The sequence below is a fragment of the Lepidochelys olivacea genome (assembly GCF_965140295.1).
Source record: "Lepidochelys olivacea isolate rLepOli2 genome assembly, chromosome: 1".
In the NCBI taxonomy this organism is placed as follows: domain Eukaryota; kingdom Metazoa; phylum Chordata; order Testudines; family Cheloniidae; genus Lepidochelys; species Lepidochelys olivacea.
The window spans coordinates 240,992,251-241,013,706 of NC_140411.1; the positions used below are offsets into that span (position 1 = coordinate 240,992,251).

The 21,456-nt window shown below is 45.3% G+C and overlaps 1 protein-coding gene across 5 annotated transcripts in view; it reads right to left on the bottom strand.

Annotated features, from left to right (window-relative positions):
* Positions 1 to 21,051, bottom strand: part of BPGM (bisphosphoglycerate mutase) — a 110,438-nt gene extending 89,387 nt beyond the window's left edge. For 4 of the 5 annotated variants that reach the window (XM_084642538.1, XM_084642536.1, XM_084642534.1 and 1 more), the window contains exons 1-3: positions 20,854 to 21,051; positions 16,564 to 16,659; positions 13,288 to 13,939 (exon numbers count right to left, since the gene is read on the bottom strand). In XM_084642538.1, coding sequence (XP_084498664.1) covers positions 13,288 to 13,888 — 601 coding nt within the window. In that variant the 5' untranslated portion in view covers positions 13,889 to 13,939; positions 16,564 to 16,659; positions 20,854 to 21,051. The remainder of the gene's footprint in view (positions 1 to 13,287; positions 13,940 to 16,563; positions 16,660 to 20,853) is intronic. The other variant, XM_084642535.1, reaches the window with a different exon arrangement.
* Positions 21,052 to 21,456: the final 405 nt, after the last annotated feature.

A 21,456-nucleotide genomic window follows, 5' to 3' on the forward strand; every position in this document is an offset into this window, starting at 1 on the left:
GATTTTAAAAAACTTGAATGTTTAATTTCAAAAATTCATATGCTTGTTTTGTTAAAATATTATGTTTGCTGTTGAATACATAATGTTGTTGTTTTAGTTAAACTAAAACAATTTAAATGTCTGTCTGGTGATGTTCTCCTCCTAATACAGCATGGCAAGAAAATCCTCCAAATATTAGGGATAGCTCAGTGGTTCGAGCATTGGCCTGCTAAACCCGGGGTTGTGAGTTCAAACCTTGAGGGGGCCATTTAGGGATCTGGGGCAAAAATTGGGGATTGGTCCTGCTTTGAGCAGGGATGTTGAACTAGATGACCTCCTGAGGTCCCTTTCAACCCCGATATTCTATGATTTGCCTGTTGAATTGGAGATATTTATGAAGTCACTGGGAGGTGAACGATTTGCTTCAATTACCATTGGTAAATGAAATAACCAAACAATCATTCCTTTTCTGATATAGCTGTAAAACTAATCTGAAAAGTTTTCAAAAATCCATTACTTTAAAAATGTATAGTGTGTACCTTCTAAAAATGAAACCTACATCCATCTGAGTTGTGAAGAATGTGTACAGTATTAAGGTTATAACAACCAACAAGAATGCACTTTTATGTAGAAATCCACGATTAAATAGAGTCCTCCTGAGTAGTGATTTAAATCATGATTTAAATCAAATCCACCCTGAAGCTGGGGTTCACTGATTGTTACCTGCAAGGCAAAGTTTGGACTGGCAGCGTCCTGAAGCTGACACACAACTTAGCAGCAGCAAAGTTCACTCAAACTTCGGCAGAGCAGTAACACAGTGGCTTGCAGTTTTGGCTGACCTGAACAGGATGTCAGCCCACAATGGGGGAATTCCCAGCAGAGGAAAGTAAATCAGTTCTCTCCCCCTTTGGGCCACTTAAGTGAGGCAGGGAAGAGAATCTGCCTGCAAAAAACACACATCTTTCTTAGAGGCGGCTCTTTGGAACAGGGACTTCCCCCTCCCCTGCTCCCCACGGCATGTCTGCACAGTGCACAGCAGGGCAGGGCGCTGATCCTTAATTGGTGCCCAAAGGCGCTACTACAGTATGAAACAAACAACCTCTACTACACAGTCAACTTGTCAGTCCCTTTGAGGGGACTATTCAAGATTGCCCCCCTTGTTTTTCAAACCCTACATTCTCCAGCTTCTCTCATAAACCTGGTCTACAAAGAAAGACTTAGTTCTCACGCTATTAGGGTGCGCCTACACCGGGAATTTACAGTGGCATAGACACATCTCCCATGGCTGTGAAAAATCCACGCCCCCGAGCGATGGAGTTAAACTGACCTAACCACACACCCCCCACTCTACCCTAGACAGCACTAGGCTGACAGAAGATTCTTCCAGCAACCTGGCTAGTGCCTCTCAGGGAAGCAGATTATCTACCCTGATGGGAGAACCCCTCCTGCCGGCACTGCGGGTATCCACAGTGACGTGTGATAGCGGCGCAGCTGTAGGCATACCCTTGGCCTAGTACCGACACAACTCCACCACAGCACTACCAGAACCAGGGCTTGTCTACACTTCAAACGCCACAGCAGCAGAGCTGCACCAGCGCCACTCCCGTGCTTCAGTGTAGACACTACCGACGCCGAGGGGGAGGATTCTCCCATCAGCATAGGTAATCCACCTCCCTGAGAGGCAGTAGCTAGGTCTACGGAAGAATTCTTCTGTCCAGCTAGTGTTGTCTATACCAGGGGTTAGGTCAACTTAACTACATCCCTTGGGAGTGGAGATTTCACACCCTGAGCACCATAGCTGGGTCATCCTAACTTTAGTGTAGGCCAGGCGCAGATTTTTGTGCCAGACCTAGACAACATGGTAGTAAGAACACTTGTGCCCACCCTACATGACTGCTCCCACTGCTGCCAGATCAACAGCGAGAAAATTGCTAGAGTAAAGGGAGCCTTATTTCTGTCTCCATGTGTTTGTGCTAACCGCCACAGACAACTGGTGACGAGTCTTCTCTGCAGCTGCCGCCATCTGAAGCGGTTTTCCCACCTCTTTCCACCTTGTTGACTCTACAAAAGTGGTTATTTCTCTCCTACTTTTATTGAAGTCCACCTTTTTTTAATTCTAAAGCATTTTGGGGATAGAGATTCTATGAGACAGACTACACAATAAAGCTGTATTGGACTGGTCACAAAAATTACGAGAAAAAAACCCTCAATCAGTCCAACTTCCCACACACCGGCCTGCACACACCAGACAGACAGCTGAAAACCAGGATTTAAATGTAGCCAGAGAGTCACTGTGGGTTGTTTTTACATAATGGGTAAAATTTTCAAAAGCATCTGAGTGATTTTGGAGCCTAAGTCCCCTTGACTTTCAACGAGACTTAGGGTATGTCGACACTCTTGAGCTGGAAGGTGTAAATTCCAGCTCCAGGAGACACACCCACGCTAGCTTTGCTCAAGCTAGCGCATTAAAAACCAGCGTAGCCACAGTGGGGTGAGCAGTTGGAGGGACTAGTTGTTTTATGCTATTTTTAGAGCTGGAATTTGCACCTCCAACTTTAAGTGTAGACATGTCCTTTGGCTCCTATGTGACTATGTGATCATGAACATACTTGTGAAAATTTTGCCCCATGTCTGCACACACTCTCTTGCACAGATTTTTTGTGGGGAGGAAATGTAAGTGGTTGATAAGGTCTTGGATCCCCTTTAGGAAAGCAGATTGTAATTGGAAAGCTAGGTAGCCTGAAGCAATACAAGTTCAAAAAATAAACACAACGAACTTTCTAAACAGACTAACATGCCAAACAGACAAAGGGACAAGAGGCAAAGTACAGGTGAGCAGCTAAGAAAACAGAAAGCTCTCACAGAACCAAGGGGTATAAAATGATTCTCACATTAGGTGGAAGGAAATGACCAACATATAAAGAGTCAAGACATTCACAGCAGCACTGTTACCATGAGTGCAGGGAAAACACTGATCACAACTTGAACTATCAGTTGCTTTAATAAAAAAGCGTTTACTTCATTTAGAGCTCTCCATTGTTTGAGAGACTTTCAGAGCAGTCACACAATAAAATCACTTTGCCCACGGGAACAGGATAGCAGATTAACCCTAACAGGATACGTATATAGCTCCATAACTGTATGCTCCTTTAATACAAAAAAAAAAAAAAATAGCTAAAACAAAAAGTAAAGTTCACAGATCTCATGAGCAAATCTAATTTGTTTTTATAATGGTGCCCTGATATACTCTAAGTTTGTGATTTCAGTGTGAACTGAAGCAAGACTATTGTTGCAAATGACAGAGACCCAAAATTCAGGAGGATGTATGCAGCTAGAGAGATGTTCATATAAATCCTTGCAAAATGCAAGCACCGAGTTTCTCACAGCTTTACTTGCTACCCTATAACTGATCAAAGTCAGTGTGTAAGACAGTAGGACACTGGCTGAGAACAGACGAGTTCTAAGCAACAGCTCCAAGAACCTCAGAGAGACCATTCCATTCTGAGAGAATACTCTTACGTCAATAAACTTTTAGAACTCCCATGCAGAAACTCTGGGCTGCTATATTTTTCATTTAAATAAAGACTGTAGGACACGAGGTTTGTAGTCAAGGTTTTGCGTTTGTCATGCTAAGGATTTCAACAACAACAACAAAATCACTCATCCTAAAGCATCCTTAAGCACTGATCTATAAACCAAATTCACCCCGATGTAAACTGTGCAGATTAACTGACTTCCTTATATAAGGCCAAATTCTCCTTGTCTATAAGTGAGGAATTGCTGCGTGTCCCCCTCTAAAATTCAGCCATTATGAGGTGAAAAACACAGACTGCTGAGAATCACATAGCATAGCAAAGGGGAATTTAGATAGGCAGCATGTCTTTGCCTAAACCGGAATTTGGGCAGGACATTTGTTTTAAATACTCTTCAAAAGAATATGTGGGATCTTAAATGCCTATAAATGCTCAGAGAGACAAGGTGGGTTAGGTGAAAACCAACACCACTGCAAGTAAGTGCTCAGGACCCCTATTTTATACCTCTTACAAAAAACACAGTATCCTCTCTGCAACTAGAGTGTCCACCAGTACCATGCTGGAGCATTATGTACTGATCAAAAGGAAAAGTGCCACCACAGCACTTGCTGCAATGTCTGGGTTTGTTCCCTACAAATCTCCCACCTAAGACCATGTCTACAGGTACAGTCCTGCAGCAGTACGGATACAGCTGCAGTGCATCTGGTGAAGACACTCCATGCAGACAGGAGCTCTCGTTGACATAAAAAGCCCGCCTCCGGCGAGCAGCAGAAGCTGTCAACAGGAGCAGCTCTCCCTGTGCACACAAGCGCTTATGTCAGTGTCACTTGCAACATTCAGGCAGGTGGAATGTTCACATCCCTGAGCTACGCAAGTTTTGCCAACATAAGCCATGTCTATTCCACAGCCTAAAAAATGCCCAGACTCTTTAGATCAGTGATTCTCAAACTGTGGTCCACGGACCTTTCCCTCTAATGTGCGCGCCTGGGTGGCCACACACGAGAGAATGAAGGGCCACCCACCTAATTAGTGGAGCCGCGCAGGCATGGCTCCATTAATTAGGTGCCTGGACCCTGGAGAAGACACACATGAAAGGTGAGGTGGTGGCCTTGGGGGAAATAAGGGGTTGGTGGGTGGAATTTGGGACATGCAGAGCTGCGGCGGCCAGAGAAAGAGAGAGTCAAACTTTCCCCAGCTCCAGGGCTGAGGCTGCCAGGGAGAGACCCCCTCCTTCCCAGCCCCAGCTCGGGGCCTGCTGCGGCAGGGAAGAGAGGGCACACCCATCACATTAGAAAGGTAAGACTATGGATATTAAAATATAAGTGGTGTGCTTTTAATTGTAGAACAAAAAAATATTAAGGGTTTTTTTTAATATAGTGCTTTTATCCAAAGTGCTTTACAATAATTAGCGAACAGTACAAACAACATTTGGAAAGATCATTAAGTGGTTCACAGAGACCCTCAGCAATTTTCAAGTGGGCCGGGAACATCAAAGTTTGAGAACCACTGGTTTAGATTCTGCTGCCACCTGACAAGATCACAGCTAAAGGTGAGAGGTGAAGGTTAAGGAGAGAAGAAGGGGAAGAAATCCAAGAGAGGTGCTTCACAGCTGCTGCCTTACTTATAGCACAATGAGAGTATTTGCACATGGGAACCCTTTACTCAGAAAGTAAGATATTTATTAAGCACATTGGGCACCCATTTCAGTTAAATGCTGAAAACTGCACAGTTAAAATCCAAGAGGCCTTCCAGCCAGCCAGGCTGATAAGACACTGAACAGAAATCAAGACACTGGAAACATGCCACTCTGACTAGCATAAGTGTCAGGGAAAGCTGCTATCCAGTTACTTCACACACAGTAACACAAGCCAAGTGACCTTTTACTGCACTTCTGCATCCATACCAGTCCATGTTGAGATCCCATCATCTCTCCCCATCTAAACAGGGTGAGATAAGGTCAGCAGTTGAACACCAGCCCTCCAAGAATACCTAGGTGCTGCAGGAAGTAATACTTAGGATTCAGTAGGTAGGACTCATTCCTCAGAGTTAATACCAAGCCAGTGTCCCAGCACAATGTTAGTGGGGGTGTGGTCTTTCAGGAGTCTTAAGAGTAAGATTTTGCCTACTCATGGTCACTTGCAAATTAGGGATGTAAAATGTTAACTGGTAAGCATTAGTCTTACCAGTTAACCCACCTTAACTGTTAACCCCCGCGCCAGCCAGTCCAAGCAGCGTCAGCCAGCCCTTTAATCAGTTAACCATTTTTTTTAAAATTTATCGCTTAAACGGTTAACTTTTTAAATGGTATTTACATCCCTACTTGTAATCCTACAGCACAGCACTTGTGTCTTGGGGAGAGTCCAACCTAGATAATTGCATTCTGCCTACCTAAAATTCCTCCTGAAATTTCAAGTGGGCATTCTATTCTCTAATTCCTGTCCCATAGTGTTGTGTGATGGTTTTGTATGCTATTAAACAGGCACCACCATCCACCTCAGCGATGGCAGCATTTCAGCACCCATTTCAGGAGCAGGTGAAGTAAGTGATCCCCACTTCATAAAGCACTTTGGAGCGAGAAGGTCTAAAGTTATTGCAATGTTGTATCAGAGCTAATTTCCAAGCACATTTATTTATGCTACCAAATTTGATCCACTGAAACCCACCAGACCGCACAAGTGTGAAAGGTTTCTTATGCTATTATCCTTCTACAATGTTCTAGAAATAAACCTTTGTTTGAGGTTTATTCCTATAAGAGATTTACCCCCTTGCAGTACACGTCACCCTGCAGGCTTAAGGACACACTTGGAGCCAGATTCCAGCCTCTGCTCCAGACCCTTTACAAAGTTTACATCACTGACAGCACAAGGTTGTCTAATTGGGGCATCTGAGGTTCACTCCGCAAGGGAACAAGGACACAGCACTTGCTGGATAAGCAGAAATCACTACTGGAATAAACTTTTGTTTAATGGGTAACTCATACAAATTACTGCTCTGAAACATTTCTGTTTAGGAAAATATTTTAGATGGGCATTGATTGCACGGGATTTCCAGCCATCCAAAAGTGACTCATTTTCAAGAGTCAGTCCAGCTTGTCTCACCTGCTTTTAATAAGCAACCTACGTATTTCAAAACCACTATGAGGTCATTGTCTTACTGTTCAATGGACTTTCCTTCCATCTCTATGGTCACAGCAAAACAAAACATAACAAGCACACCAAATATCTGCCCCAATTAAGCAGTCCTTGCACCCAAACTGCATCTATGGGACATGATTCTTCAGAGAGAATGTACGGTATTTTGCACAGTACTAACCCAATTCCCTGACAGCTTCACACAGTTGCAACCCCATTAATGGCTAGTGCAGAATTTGACCAAGGATGTTTAGATTATTAAATGAGGCTTCAATGTATTATTCCTGTTGGCAGTATGTAGGGGGCCAGACCTGGATCTCATTACACAGAGAACTCCATTAAAAAGTCTAGATTTAAATAGTTATAACAGCAGAGTCTGGCCACTAATCTTTATGGTATGCAAATTGCTTTAGTGAAATTGAGGAGGCAAAATGAAGGACATATTTATATTAATGTAGCAAGTTATAGAACACTCCTGAGGGCATTCTGTTCCAAAAAATTAAAAATGCTGCACATGAGATTTTAAAATTCTGAAAATTTTGTCAAATAAACATGGAGGCTCCAGCATGGCATTGGGGAGCATAGGCCACTGGCTGCACAGAGGTGGGAGATCACTGTGCAGCTTTGCCCCCACTCCCAGGGCACAGACTCAGCAGTGAGGCTGCACCCAAACCCAACCCAGCACAAGGACCGGGCCTGCCCCAGAAACACCCCAGGGCCCTGCCCCTCTGTGGCAGGTGCACCAGGTGTGAGCAGGCAGGCTCAGCAAGGCAGGAAACAAGTTTGGAGGGGTTTAGTGTGGAAGGATCCAGTTGTGGGCTGAAAGGGTTCTGTGTGGGGCAATCTAGGTGCAGGTGGCTCTGGGTGTGGAGGGGATCTGGGTGCAACTGTAATGGGACTTTGAAGGGTGGTCCAGCTGAAGGAGGTTGGGGTTCAGTGGGAGGGGTTGGGTTGATAGAACTCATCAGGGGGGGTCTGGATGGGAGGGGAGGGTCCAGATGTTGGGGAAGTGGGGCTTGTCAGGGGGGAGTAAGGCTTGTCAGGATGGCCTGGGTACAAGGGTCTGGAGGATTGGGGAGCAGCTCCCTGTACAGGGATCCCTCCCACTGCAGCTGAGGAGTGATGGGTGTAGGAACTTTGGGGGGTGGGGTGGAGGAAGAGAGTTTGCAGAGCTTCCTAGAGCCAGAGGAGAAATCTGGCATTGGTCTGACACAGCCCTGCATGCCATTCAGGGGAAGAAGAAGTTCCACCCTTCCCAGCCCAGCCGGGACTAGCAGCTGAGCCCAGCGCAGGGTAGGAGCCAACAGCCAGGTCTTCCCCAATCCTGCCCAACAGTGATTTACTTCTCTGCCAGTTTCCCTGGGCACCCGAAACATACTGCTGGGAAGGGTCACATGACCACTCTTGTGGCTTCTCTGTCAGAAAGTCATTTTTCTTCAGGGAAGCAAAGAAATCTGAAGAGGACATAAATTCTGTGCATGTGCAGTGGTGCAGAATTCCCCCAGAAGTAACAGAAATAGGTCTCACTCCCCTCACCCAGAAGATTTGTTTTTGTATAGGCTTGGAGGGAAGACATGTCCCGTCATTGTGCTGGGATGGCAGTGCTATCTTTCAGATGGACTGGGACATTGATACCTTGACCACGTGTGATGGTCAAAGAACCCATCATAGTACTAGAACATGGTGGGGCGTTAAGCCAATGTCCTGGAAAAATCCTGTTTAAGAGAACTACATTCTGCCTCCATAAAATTTTCCTCCTGCAGGCCAAACTTTAAGCAGTCTGAAATCTGCCATTGACTAACAACAACATTAATTACAAGCTAGCCACGGAGGGACCCAGAGCATTGACACAGCACAGCCCAACATAGCAATCCACAGCTAGCATCTGGCAATATTGCCAAGCCTGAGAGTTCCAGTACAGAAAAGAAGACACCCCAGCCAAATAAGTCCATGAGACTTATTGCCAACACAAGTGTAAGAAGGCATGCTCTGTCCTCACCCTCTGCTGCCCAGAAACCACTCAGACTCTCCAGTGCATAGCACCTCCACATTATTTTCTCACCACCAACCTGAATACAATCTTGTGCAGGAAAGTTTTTACAGTGGTTTCTCACCCTTTCCCATAGAGCTAGAGAAACAGATCTCTTCCCTTGGAATCTCAGAGCGACTGGGTTAGGAGAACTCCGTATATCTCCCTCCACCTCCCACTCAGCTGATGGTTAATTGGTTCATCAGTCCCCAGACTGATCAGCTAATTAATCACATTCCCCAATCAGCCTTCTCCAGAGGAACTTATTGGTGCCTAGGGGTACAGCTACACAGCAAAGAAAAATCCACCACTAGCCCATGCCAGCAAATGCAGGCTCATGGCGCTCAAGCTGCGAGGCTATTCCGTTGCTGTGTAGACTTCTGGGTTTAGGCTGAAGCCCAAGCTCTGAGACCCTCCCACCCTGACAAGTCCTAGAGCCCAGGCTCCAGCCTGAGCCCAGAAGTCTACACAGCAATGGAACCGTCCCCGAGTCCAGTAAGCCTGAGTTGGCTGGCATGGGCCAGCCCTGGGTTTTTCTTTGCTGTGTAGACATACCCCAAGTGATCAGAGGGCTGGCTCACTTGTTAGCCTCCAGCACTCGGTCACACCAGGGTTCACACACAGATCATTCCCTGCACATGTGCCCTTCCTGTATGTACATTTCAGCTCCATTAGCATAATGTCCTGAGCACAGAAGAAAACAAAGGAAGATGCTACACTCCCTGCCTGCCAATTGAGAAGCACTGCTTCAGACTCTGGTAAGTTGCTGTCCTCTGCTGCTGACAGCCCATCCCAAGAGCTTGAGTTTCCTGGCCCAGTCTGATGGTGAGCAACCCAGCCTGCTTTGTGCCATGCCTGCAGTTTCAACAGGATACAGTATTTTTTTCTTCATTGCCTGTCCTGACGACTGCACAGCACTGTTAAACAGCAACTGGGTTTTACCCCAGAGGAGGCTGCATTTCAGTGGGGAGCCAAGCAGAGAACAGTGCCTCCCAGAAGCGTATGTGGCTGTCCCCTCTCATCCACATGGAAGGGAAACTCAGCTACTCCTGCAGTACCTGTATCCAGAAGGAGCACTCTCTGGGCCCACAGGGAGGAAAGAGTGTTGGCTGGGAAGGGATGTAGAAGGTTCCTTATGTAAGGCTTGCACAGCAAAGCTAACAGCTGGGTCTCTTTTCCAGAAGCCCCTCTGCAAGTTGTCCCCTTGAAAATATACTTTAGGACTACTCACAGTAAGCACTTCACCTGGGAGCGTTTCCATGGTGGGGCTCTCATAGAAAGTCCTCAAAGTCTGAAGCCCCAGTTATCAGGAAAAATGCAACAGATTCCTCTTAAATACTTCCACAAAGGATCTCCTGTGTGCACCCCACCTTCACACTTAAGCAGTGAAGGAAATCCAGCCTTTGAAGTCAGATTGCTGTAGTGCTACTAAATCTTAGCCTCACCACCTCTGGCCTTTAACTAAACACATGTTATCTGGTCATGTTGTATGTCCTTTTCATTAATTTCTATTTTTATTTCCTCCTCCTCCTCCTCTCAAAAACACAATGTAGATATACAGAGTCACAGGCAGCCAGGGTGCTGCAAGAGGCTTCAACCAGCAAGCACAAAACAGAGAGGGAAAAAGAAACTTAAGGGAATTTTCAAAGACATAAACAGAAGTTGGACACCCAAGACTTATTGACATTCAATAGGAGCCAGACACCTCGCTGCACTTTGAGCATCGGGAAATCTCCCTTAAGTAGTTCTAAAGACATCTACCACCATCACAGATCATCTGAACAGGGCACAAACAGCACGTGCTCCTAAAGAGGACAATTTTATATCCCACTTTGCATTAATGGACAGGATCACACAAACCACAGAGCCATATTTACCCTTCACTGACTTCAGGAGAATTGCACTGAGGATGAAACTGTGTCTGAAGTAGTTATTGAAGAATTGATTCTGTAGAAATGAGAGCTTTTAAACAGTGTAGCTAGGGTGAAATTCGCTCCTGTGCCAAGGAACTATGTACCACTTAAACACTAATAATCTCTCTTTGCAGGGGTTCATTTCACCTCCAAATGCACGCAGAGTGTGTGTATCCCAATCTGTGTTAAATATTGTTTTCAGCAGAATTGCTTGGCTGTTTTTGTTTTTTAAAAACCAATCTTCCATGGAAATCATAACAGATCTTTCATGCATTTCAATACATCCTGCTTAAATCCATTCCTAGCACAGAACACACAATCAAAGCCTTGTTAACCAGGAAAGTCTGTTGCTCCAAAGCTTTTTTTTTTTTTTTGGGGTAATGTGGTTAGCAAGCCTAAGCCTTTCAAGCTTTGTTTTAATTAACCATAATGAGGGCAATGTTCATGTCCAAGGAACTACTTGGCCTGGATTTAGAAGCAGCTGTGTTTCAAAGATGTTTTTGAAAGGAGTCAGTGAAACCTCTTAGTAAAATCTTTTGCTGAAAGTTTCTCTGAAATGATTAACCATGTGTTATTTTACCTGTCTTAACCTAAGAAAGGAAAATCTGTTAGTACTTACTTCCGTTCAAAGCCTCTTGGCTTAAATCAAGGTATGTTCAGCTGTAGTCTCAAAAGATAAAGTAGTCAATATAACCAAAACATTCAGAAGTGGCCACAGATTTTTAATACCCAGGTTCAGACATCGTGAGCCTGATTCTCAGACAAGCCACGAACCCACAACTCCAGCTGAGTTAATGGGAACTGCAGGTGTCTGGAACCTCTGAAAAGAGTCAGGTGCAAGATATCCCAAGTGGGTCACCCAAAAAGTCAGTGGCCACTCAAAAGTGTTGGGCCACACAAATTCATCTGCAACTTAAGAGACAGCAGAATCAGGATCTACTCAGGCAGGACTCCAGCCAGTGGGAGCAAGGGGCTCAACACCTTCCAGGAAAGGGTCAGCACCTCAGAGGGTAAGGCCTCCTCCATGGCCATGTTTAACTTCAATGGGAGTTTTGCTCAAGTATAGAGTATTCAATCTGAAAAGAAAGGGTGTGGTCAGAGGGATGCAACTCTGCTCGGCTGTGTTATTTCTCTGCTGTATTACATACGGTTCCTTAGGGACCATACACAGCTGATTTATGCTTAGATCAGTCGATAGGCTACTCTAACTTATGCTGAGAATTGGACTGCTGCAGCTTCAGAATCAGGGAGCTGTAACCAGCTATAACTCTCCTTCCACACCTACATCAAGCAGATCTCGGTGCAGGAGAGACTCTGGTTACAAACTCATTATATAGTCTGTAGGGCTAGTCTGACATAGCTGGCTCTGAACATGGTTTGTATCTACACACAATATGGTTAAAAGTTATGCAGGAGCTGTGCTCAGCAAGCCATGTTTCGCCCTTGCCAGTAGGCTTGGCTGGCACATGGCTGTTTTCCTGTAACTGATTCAGTGCACTTTTTTTTGTAGGCCCAAGGCAAACATACCATGCGAGTATAACTGGTTTAGCAATCTTCTTCCCAGCCCTGGGAAGTAGGCCATTCCAGAACACACTGCCTGCTCTCTGGATACCACTCTAGGTGTATGTTCTCTGCAAACTTTGGTGAGACAATACTTGCCCAGACTGTCCCAGAAAGAAAATGATGTGGGCAGTGCAGTAGGTGCAGATGCACAAACATGGGTTTGATGATACAAGCCAGTGTTACACAGCACTTCTATCTACTTGCAACCAGCAGAGGGGACTGTACCTCTAGCAGATTACAAAATCATGGTTAAAAAAGCCATACTGTGACCAGGACCTACATTCATAACTGAACAACTGGAAGGTGGATTGTGCTAATTTATGGAGGACCTAACTTGGACTCATGTCTGTATAAAAAGGCCTATCCCAAAATTGGCCCTGGTCTATCTCAACTCACACCCCCTCAGCCCCTAAAGGAATCAGCAAACCTTTGCAAGGTCCAGGAATATAAGTTTAGCTGTTCACTGGGAAAGTATAATATATGTATAGATGAATGTTTTAACAAGCATCTTCCTGACACAGTATGTCAATGCAACACTGACTTATCAGTAATGTATTCACGAGCACTTACTCTTAAAAGAAGATATACATCACAGTAACCGGTAAGTATTCCCCTCACACTTCTAGCCAGGCACTTTAATGATATGGTGAGTAGAAAAACAGAATATAAAAATCTGTTTGTGTCAATTATCACAGTAAAATAGGGAACAGAGGGGAAAAACAAAAACAGGGCCAGATTCTGATCTTGGTCACACTGGTGTCTATTAACTCCACTGAAGCTGGATTGGTTACTCTCATCTTTTTTACACTGGTGTAAATCTAATCTTTTAAAAGATGAAGAAGTAAAGCAGACTAATTGTGTGGCACCGCCTTCCTCCCATCTGATTTTTGTTCGAGAGTCCAACCTATTATTTTGTCCTTCGACACCACAGCTGTTAAAGCTCTTACATTACGTTAGGGAACCATCATTGGGATCAAATGCTGCTTGCCATTAAGGTCCGTGTACTGTTGCAGGTGTGGCAAAACTGGCTCTATGTAGTTAATGCAAGAAAGGGTTGGATCAGCATATAAGATAATTTTTTGAACAAACAGAAGTCTGGGTACTGTTACCACTAAAGTAGAAAGTGTGAAGATCTTTACCTTCCAGATGCTTGAGCAGTGCCCTCGTGCTGTTTCCATGAGCAGATATAAGGATCACTTTGCCGCTTTTCAGTTCTGGTGCTATCTTTTCATTCCAATAAGGAAGGAGTCTCTCCAGAACTTCTTTTAAGCTTTCAGCCATTGGGAGTTTGTCCTGCGACACATCACAGCATTTATATCTGCGATCATCATAGATCTCTTTGTAGTAGGGATGAGATTCAGTTATGGGAGGTGGAGTAACATCATAGCTTCTTCTCCATATTTTCACTTGCTCTTCACCATGGTTCAGAGCCATTTCTGCTCTGTTGAGACCTATCAGTGCACCGTAGTGGCGTTCATTCAGACGCCATGAACTTTGGGTGGGAACCCATTCTTGCCCCATCTCTTCTAACACCAGCCAAGCAGTCTGAATAGAACGGCTTAGGATGGATGTAAACACCTGGTCAAACTGAAAACCTAGCGCTTTGAGGTGTTTCCCACAGTTCCGAGCTTCCTTTATCCCATTGCTGCTCAGCTTCTGATCCACCCAGCTGCAAAAGCGGTTCTCTTTGTTCCAGGCTCCTTCTCCGTGTCTTAACAGAACAAGTTTGTACTTAGTCATTTTGATTCTGGCTTCACTCAGCTTATAGTCTAGTATTTAATGATGATCCATCTAGACAAGAGACATAAAATGAGTAGGTCACTAGAGAGTAAAGTAAAATTAAGTTGTATGTACTTTAAGCGTTGTGTCCACTGAAGGAAGTTCTTTTGTGTCCTCTGTGCTGATCACTAGCCTTTGTATTCCTTTCCTCCCCACTACATAACAAGTGACCACCACCTATCCTTAGAGGTCACTTCTTCCACCCAACCTGTAATTTTTAGCCCACTTAGGTCACGCTGTTACACTAATGAAAGCAGCAGAGATATAATCAGATCATACATGCTGACTTCCCTCAAGTCCTTAGATATATAGGCCCAAGGTTGCACTATCTGATCATTTTTCATCACACTTCCCCAGACAACCTTCATTCTGACCATTATGCTTGTCTATGTTCACTCTCCTCCCATTCCTGTAACTTTATCCACAACTCCCCTTACACATGAAACACCCTCCCCATCCCACTCATCCAGGCACATTCTCAGCAGTTGAGCTCCTCAGTAAGGCAATTCTAGGACACACATAATTAGTGAGCCTATATATATTTTTTATTATTATTTAAAAAAATAAATAAAAAGCCCACAGAAGACACTCTGGTAATTCCTTCCTCTTGATTTTCAAGTAAATCTCATTTACTTTGTGTCCATGGATTAGACTGCAAGATGTTCATGCAGGGTCCATAGCCTTTTCATTTCTTGTACAGAACCGGGCAAATTTGGGATTATTGATTTTTAACATCCAGAGGAAAGCTATCAAAGCACGGCACATTTTCTTTTTTTTATCTGTTGCCTCATCAACAGGAATCTATCCTCTGCAGTGAGAGATGGATTGTGCTGTCAGGCTAACATTTTCCAGAGTGGCCACAGATTTTTGGGTGCCCAGCTTGAGATACCTGGGACCTGATTTTCAGAGGTGCTGAACATCTGCAACTCCCATGAACACCGATTGGAATTTTGGGTGCTCAGCCCCTAAGGCTCTCAAGCTGAGAACCCCAAAAGTCTCCAGCCATTTTTGATCTTACATTATGAATGGTGTGGGCCAGGGACCATGCATTCCACTGCATTCTGAACAGCACAAAATACAATGTCAGCTTTGCAGAATAGGTCTTCATCAGCTATTCAGAGGAGCTAAATTATTGAGCGGAATCAGTGTTTTGATGCTGCTGACTGCAACAGTGTGATCCCACCGAACAGTGTGCTAGAATTCTCAACCATCATCATGGAACAAAGCATACAGACATAACACAATGATACCATGAAGCACTTCTTCCAGCTACACAGTTCATTTTGGTTACTATTCATATTGCTATAGCACCTACAAGCCTCAGTCATGGACCATGACCTCGCTGCGCTAGATGCGGTACAAACAGAACAAAAAAATAAATACATAAACCAGTCCCTGTCCTAAAGATCTTACAATTTTACCTTATTTACAAAGCATCTGCGATGGGGTCTATCGGGCTCTCTGCACCCGGCTGAAGACATCAGCATCCAGACACCCCTCAGCTCAAGGAAAACCCACACAGGCAGGGCTACCAACAAAACTAGTTGCTGTGAGGGCCTAGAGGAGCCAGGAGGAGATACTGACCAATTGGTAGCCAGCAAGCCAGTGAAGGCAGCTTGCCTGCTCCCTCTCAGGGAGAGGGCTGGGTGAGGTTTTCCCAAGAGAGGTGCTCCTCAGTAGTAACCCACAATCTGATACTAAGCTCATCAGATTTTACAGGAAACCTACAGGCGTCTTCAACAAAGAATGGAAGCCAGATGGACACGTGGCAAACATAAAAGAAGTGGGAGGGGAAAACAAAGATGAAGGTCACAGAGTAAAACAGCTGCTCTTACAGAAAGGGCTACAGATCTTTAGTCTCCATGCAGAATCAGGAGAACTTTTTTCTGAATCTCATCTGAACATGTCCTACTCCACACACCCCCTAAATTCACAGAAATCAGGTGTGTACTGTAGAAAGTTTTAGTCAACCCTGATGGGATTCAAGCTTGTGACTCCATAAATTGCAAGCAAGATGCTTACAGTATTAAGCCATCTCTTTGAGAGCGCAGTGTTCTAAGAAAAAAATGCCACAAAGTATTTCACCCTCTGGAGGAAAAAAAAAAAAAAAAAAGGCAAAAAGCACTTTCCTTTCAGTGGTCTCCTCCCACAGAGACTTAAAAATATGCGGCCCACAGCAAAACACCATGCAAGTTCCTATAGCACTATAACCTCATAAAGAGCCCACAGTTTATATAGAAGGTTCATTGTCTAAATACTGAACGTTTATTGTCGAGATCAAAAAAGATTGTATCATCCACAGGAACTGATCAACTGATTTACAAGTCCAAATTCAGACCTGATGTGACCAGAAAGGCAAGAAAGTTGCACCCCCTTACATCAGTTCTGAATTGGGCACCACGGGAGCCCAACAAAAGTCACCAAGAGCTGGTGGGGGGGAAAATGACAGACCCACCCAGAGGTAAATTTGTCTTGGGCATAACTATGGACTTCAGTGCAATAATCTATAAGATTTGGACCACTATTCTTGTAATTATATTTAGAGGAGAAGGGCGGAAATATGTTTCCTTAAATATCAGCACAATACTGAATTAGCTAAAAAACCTAGAGTGACATATGGAAGTAACTGTCCTCACCTGAACTATTGCAAATGTATTCCACTTACACAAACCCCCAGGCACAGAGATTGGAGCTGCCGTCAGAAGAACATTATGACCTCAATATGAAGCTATCTGCAGGAAAAAAAAAAGGCAGTGAGAGTCTTGGCACAGGAAGGAACCACACCAAAGGATAGTTATGCCAACGCTGTCACCAACCCTGCCTCTTTGGGTAGGTCTACATGGCAGCTGGGCATGTGCCTCCCAGGCCAGGCAGACAGAATCACACTAGCTCCGCTTGAGACAGTGCGCAAAGAATAGCATTGTGGCTGTTACAGCTCAGGCTAGCTACCCAAGTTCAGACCCACGCAATGTCCTGGATCTGAGCTTTGGTAATTAGCCCAAGCCTTCACCAGTGCCGCAACATCCACACTCCTATTTTAGCATGCTTGCACTGAGCTACTGTGAATCTATCAGCCTGGGCTGGAATTACCTCTCAGCTGTGTGTGATACAGATTGGGCACTTCAGAAAAAGAGAAATCTGCTTGCCTCCCAGATATTCCAAGAAGCCACTAACCCCACCTCTTCAGAGACTTGTTTAGGCAGCACAGTCACTCTCTTGAAGAGCTTACAGACGAATATGATACAGGTAGGAAACAAGAACAATAAAGGGGATATTGCCAATGTAGAAAGACTTCATTGAAGAAGTGGGTTGAACACACGTGGAGCCTGTCCCAAGTGAAGAGGGCAGCATGGTAGAAGACACAAAGCCCAGCGTGAGGAGTTTAAGCAGCAACTGGGGTCAGGAAGAGAATTATATTAGGGTGTAGATGTAAGGATGGAGAGGTATCTTACAGATGAGGGGTTTGTTGTTCCACTCTGCTACACAGTGAAGCCAATGAAGTTACACTGGACTAAACCAGTGTGACAAGAGTGGGGAATCAGATCTGAGAAGCTTGAACTTAGTGCTGAAGGATAGAAGCTAGTAATGGATCTGAGAAGAGAAGTGATGTGGCTGGAGCAGTGAAAGTGAATATGATCTTGGGAGTCATGTAGCTGTAGTGGGATGAGGGAAAGAGGTGGATTGCAAAGCAGGAGGTTACAGTACTAGAGATCCGAAGCGAACATGGAATGAAGCAAAGTTATAGCAGCAGGACTAGAAAGGGATAGAATGTAGAGACAATATAACAGAGGAACAATCAACAATTCATAATTCTAAGAAACCCCTATATGGGAAGTGAAGGAGAAAAGAACCAAAAACCAAGCCGCTGAACCCCACCTCCTGGGGCTGAGTAAGAAATTGATGACTCTAGCTTTCTAGAGCAAGATCCTGGACATCCTTACATGTGGGTTCAGAGAGACGGAAGCTACTGATTGTCTCCCAGAGAAGAAGCCACTTATCCTGTCTCCCTGGGTGAAGTAGGCAATGTTACCTGTAGGGAAGGAGACTGGGGAAATGACAGAAAGTGGAGAAAAGATCCACACTTAACAAAAGCTCCCTCTGTGCCCAGCTACATGCTGTTCATTTAGAAACCACTCACACACAAAACATCCCAGATGCCATAAAGAGACTAAAAGTCAATGGTTTGTGCATTGCAGAGTGCATACTCATCAGTGGTGCAGACAAAACTCTGCTCTGGTTAGAGAAAGTCAGGTAATTGTGCTTGCTCAGGAAGTATTCTGCACCTGCAATTATCTGGATTACATGAACAAATGCAGAATTTTGCCCAGGTAACTGGCAAACATGCCTTTTGCACAGTTCTCCCACTCCAGAGATTTGAACACATTTGGGTCAAATGGGCTCATCACTGTTGCCATTCTGATTTGGTAGCATTTTAGACACACTTAACAAAAGGTGCAGAACAAAGGAGAATCAGGCCCTCTATCTGAAACAGAAATAAAATTAAACTGCATTTGTAAGCTCTCCAAAACTGTGTTCTCTCCTTATTCCCTTCGGTTAAAATGCCACTGCATTACTTCCTATGAAGAGATACCAACACAAAATAAGCCACAGTGGACTTCTCCAATATTTTCAGATCAGTTCTGTAAGCACATAGGTATATTTAGTATCTAAATACACAACACTACCATTTGTCACAAGTGAAGTTATGCACTTTTCAGATTCAGTTAAAGTGGATGATCTTTTATCAGAATTAAAATTTTTTTTAAAAGTAGCTGAATTTGAAAGCATTAGGATTGACAGTCATAAAAGTCAGAGACGGGGAGGACGCGGGAAACCTTGGAAAACGTTACCTTGGATGATTTAACAAACTTACCTAAGCGACAAATAAGCCTAAATCCTATTTTCAAAAGCTATTTAGGCAGTTAGGCACCTTGTAAATCCCAGTCAAAGGAGTTAGGTGGATTTGGACATATAAGTCACTCATGCACCTTTGAAAATTTCAGCCTAAGTGAGTTAGGTGCCCAAACCTACCTAACCTCTTAGACTGAGATTTACAAGGTGCCTAAGTCACTTTTGAGACTAGGATTTAGACACTTTTGAAAATTTTATCCTTTGCCTATCCACAGGGCCAGTGCTTTGTTCAGTTAAGTTTTAAGTGACTCAAGCCAGGGCTTCCACCACTTTCCCTGGGAGAATATTCCCCAGTATAACTGATCTCAGTCTGATAAAATTGTTCCTGACGTCTACTCAAAATTCCCCCTTCATAATGCCCTGCTATCGATACCCTATAGTGCCACACCGAATAGATTCTTTCCTCTTTGGATATTGCACCTTTCAAGTATTCATAGATGGTTTCACATCCCACTCCACCTTTTCAGCCTATTTTCAACATCATATCGCTTTGATTAGTTAAGAAAGTTGCCACTGCAAAATGCTCAGGTTTCATTCTCAGATAGCCTTTACATGTATTCCCCCTAATATTTTTTACTGATAACTTTTGTTTATTCCCCAGACTGCACCCACCGGACCCCAGTCCTGCAGACCTGATGCGCACACCAGTCCCACTGAAGTCAAAGAGACCTTAGCCTTCAGAAGGACAGCAGGATCAGGCCTACAGCAGAACAGTATACTCGGCTGTGCCTCACAATGAAGCGAAAGGTAACTATTGTACATGGATGGCAACTTCTTAGACTGGCACAGCCTTGAACACAATGCTGTCTTGAGGCAGGATTGTCAGAGGTGCTGAGCACCTGCAGCTCCCACTCTGACCAGATGGAATTATGGCTCTGAGCACCTCTGAAAAATCAAGTTCTGAAAGGCATTCAGTAGATTTCTTCTGAAAACACTCCCCCATTCACAAAGGTGTTACTGAACAGCACCTTTGAGATTGCTCATTTAGCAAAGTCACTTTTTTAAAATGCTATTTGCCAAGCACCAACCTGCTGCCCCATCCTTTACACGGCACAGCTCACATCTCTCATTTGTGAACACAAACAAACAAGTTTCAGAGTAACAGCCGTGTTAGTCTGTATTCGCAAAAAGAACAGGAGGACTTGTGGCACCTTAGAGACTAACCAATTTATTTGAGCATGAGCTTTCGTGAGCTACAGGCATCTGATGAAGTGAGCTGCAGCTCATGAAAGCTTATGCTCAAATAAATTGGTTAGTCTCTAAGGTGCCACAAGTACTCCTTTTCTTTTTACAAACAAACAACAGGGCAGTAACAGCCCTGGAGGAAATTAAGTTGTCCCAAGTGGCTAGAGAGAGAGAGAGAGAGAGAGAGATCGATCAGCAGCGCTGAGAATTACAACTTCTGATCGCAAAAAGAAAAGGAGGACTTGTGGCACCTTAGAGACTAACCAATTTATTAGAGCATGAGCTTTCGTGAGCTACAGCTCACTTCCTCAGATCGGTTTCAGAGTAGCAGCCGTGTTAGTCTGTATTCGCAAAAAGAAAAGGAGGACTTGTGGCACCTTAGGGACTAACCAATTTATTTGAGCATAAGCGAAATGCATCCGATGAAGTGAGCTGTAGCTCACGAAAGCTCAGGCTCAGATAAATTGGTTAGTCTCTAAGGTGCCACAAGTCCTCAACTTCTGATCGGTGAGCCCGCGTGCTCCTGTATAGCGGGCCTCAATTCCTGACTCACATCACAAGTCGAGAGACCCTACAAACCAGCCTCCCGCCCCGCAGGCTGGCCTCACCAGCCCAGGCTTCGCCTGCGGGCTCGGGGCGAGCCCCTGGGAGGGCGCAGAGCCCAGGACTATGGAGGTGCATTGGCAGAGCTGGATGGGCGCGGGAGGGGGGGGTCCATTTACACCAGCCTCGACTGCGCCCGCAAATCCCTCCTCTGCACCAGCAGGTCCCCCCCTCTCTCCCGCTGGCTGCGTTCAGAGAATCTTCCCGCCCAGCGAAAACAGATTTACCTGGCCGAGAGCAGGAGGAGCTAAGCCGCCACCCGGCACGACCAGTGCGGTGCCCGCCTGCAGCCGGCGGCAGCGGCTCCAACTGGCGCCCCGAGAGCTCCCGTGTGAGCGGGGTGTCGGGCTGTCACTCATTAAATAGCCGGGCCGCTCCCCCTCAGAGACGGGCCGAGGGCCCGCCCTGCTGACCGACTCGGTCTTTTCCGGCTCTGAAGCCTCTGGTGCGGCGGGAGGGAGAGAGTTTGATTGGCTGGTCGACCAGATAAACGGAATCCGCAGCCAATCGGAGTCGGCTTACCGGCTGCCACGGGCTCGAGCAGGGTTTTGTTTTCGGGGCCGTGCGGCGGGAGGGAGCTCTGGGGTCCCCTGGTGAAAGCGCCGCCTCCGCGCGGGAGGTGGGGAGTTTGGGGCGATGGAACCGTTCCCACCCCCGCTCTCTGGACGCTGCTCCGCCAGCCTGCCGGCCACATCCTGTCCCTGGGGCTGGCACAGAAGCGATGTCTGTAAAACGCCTTCTTTGCTTCTGGAATATCTCCAAGATGAGGATAGCTCCCGGGCCCCTGCCAAGGTGACTGTACGGCCACCTGCAACGTTTGAAAGTACGCA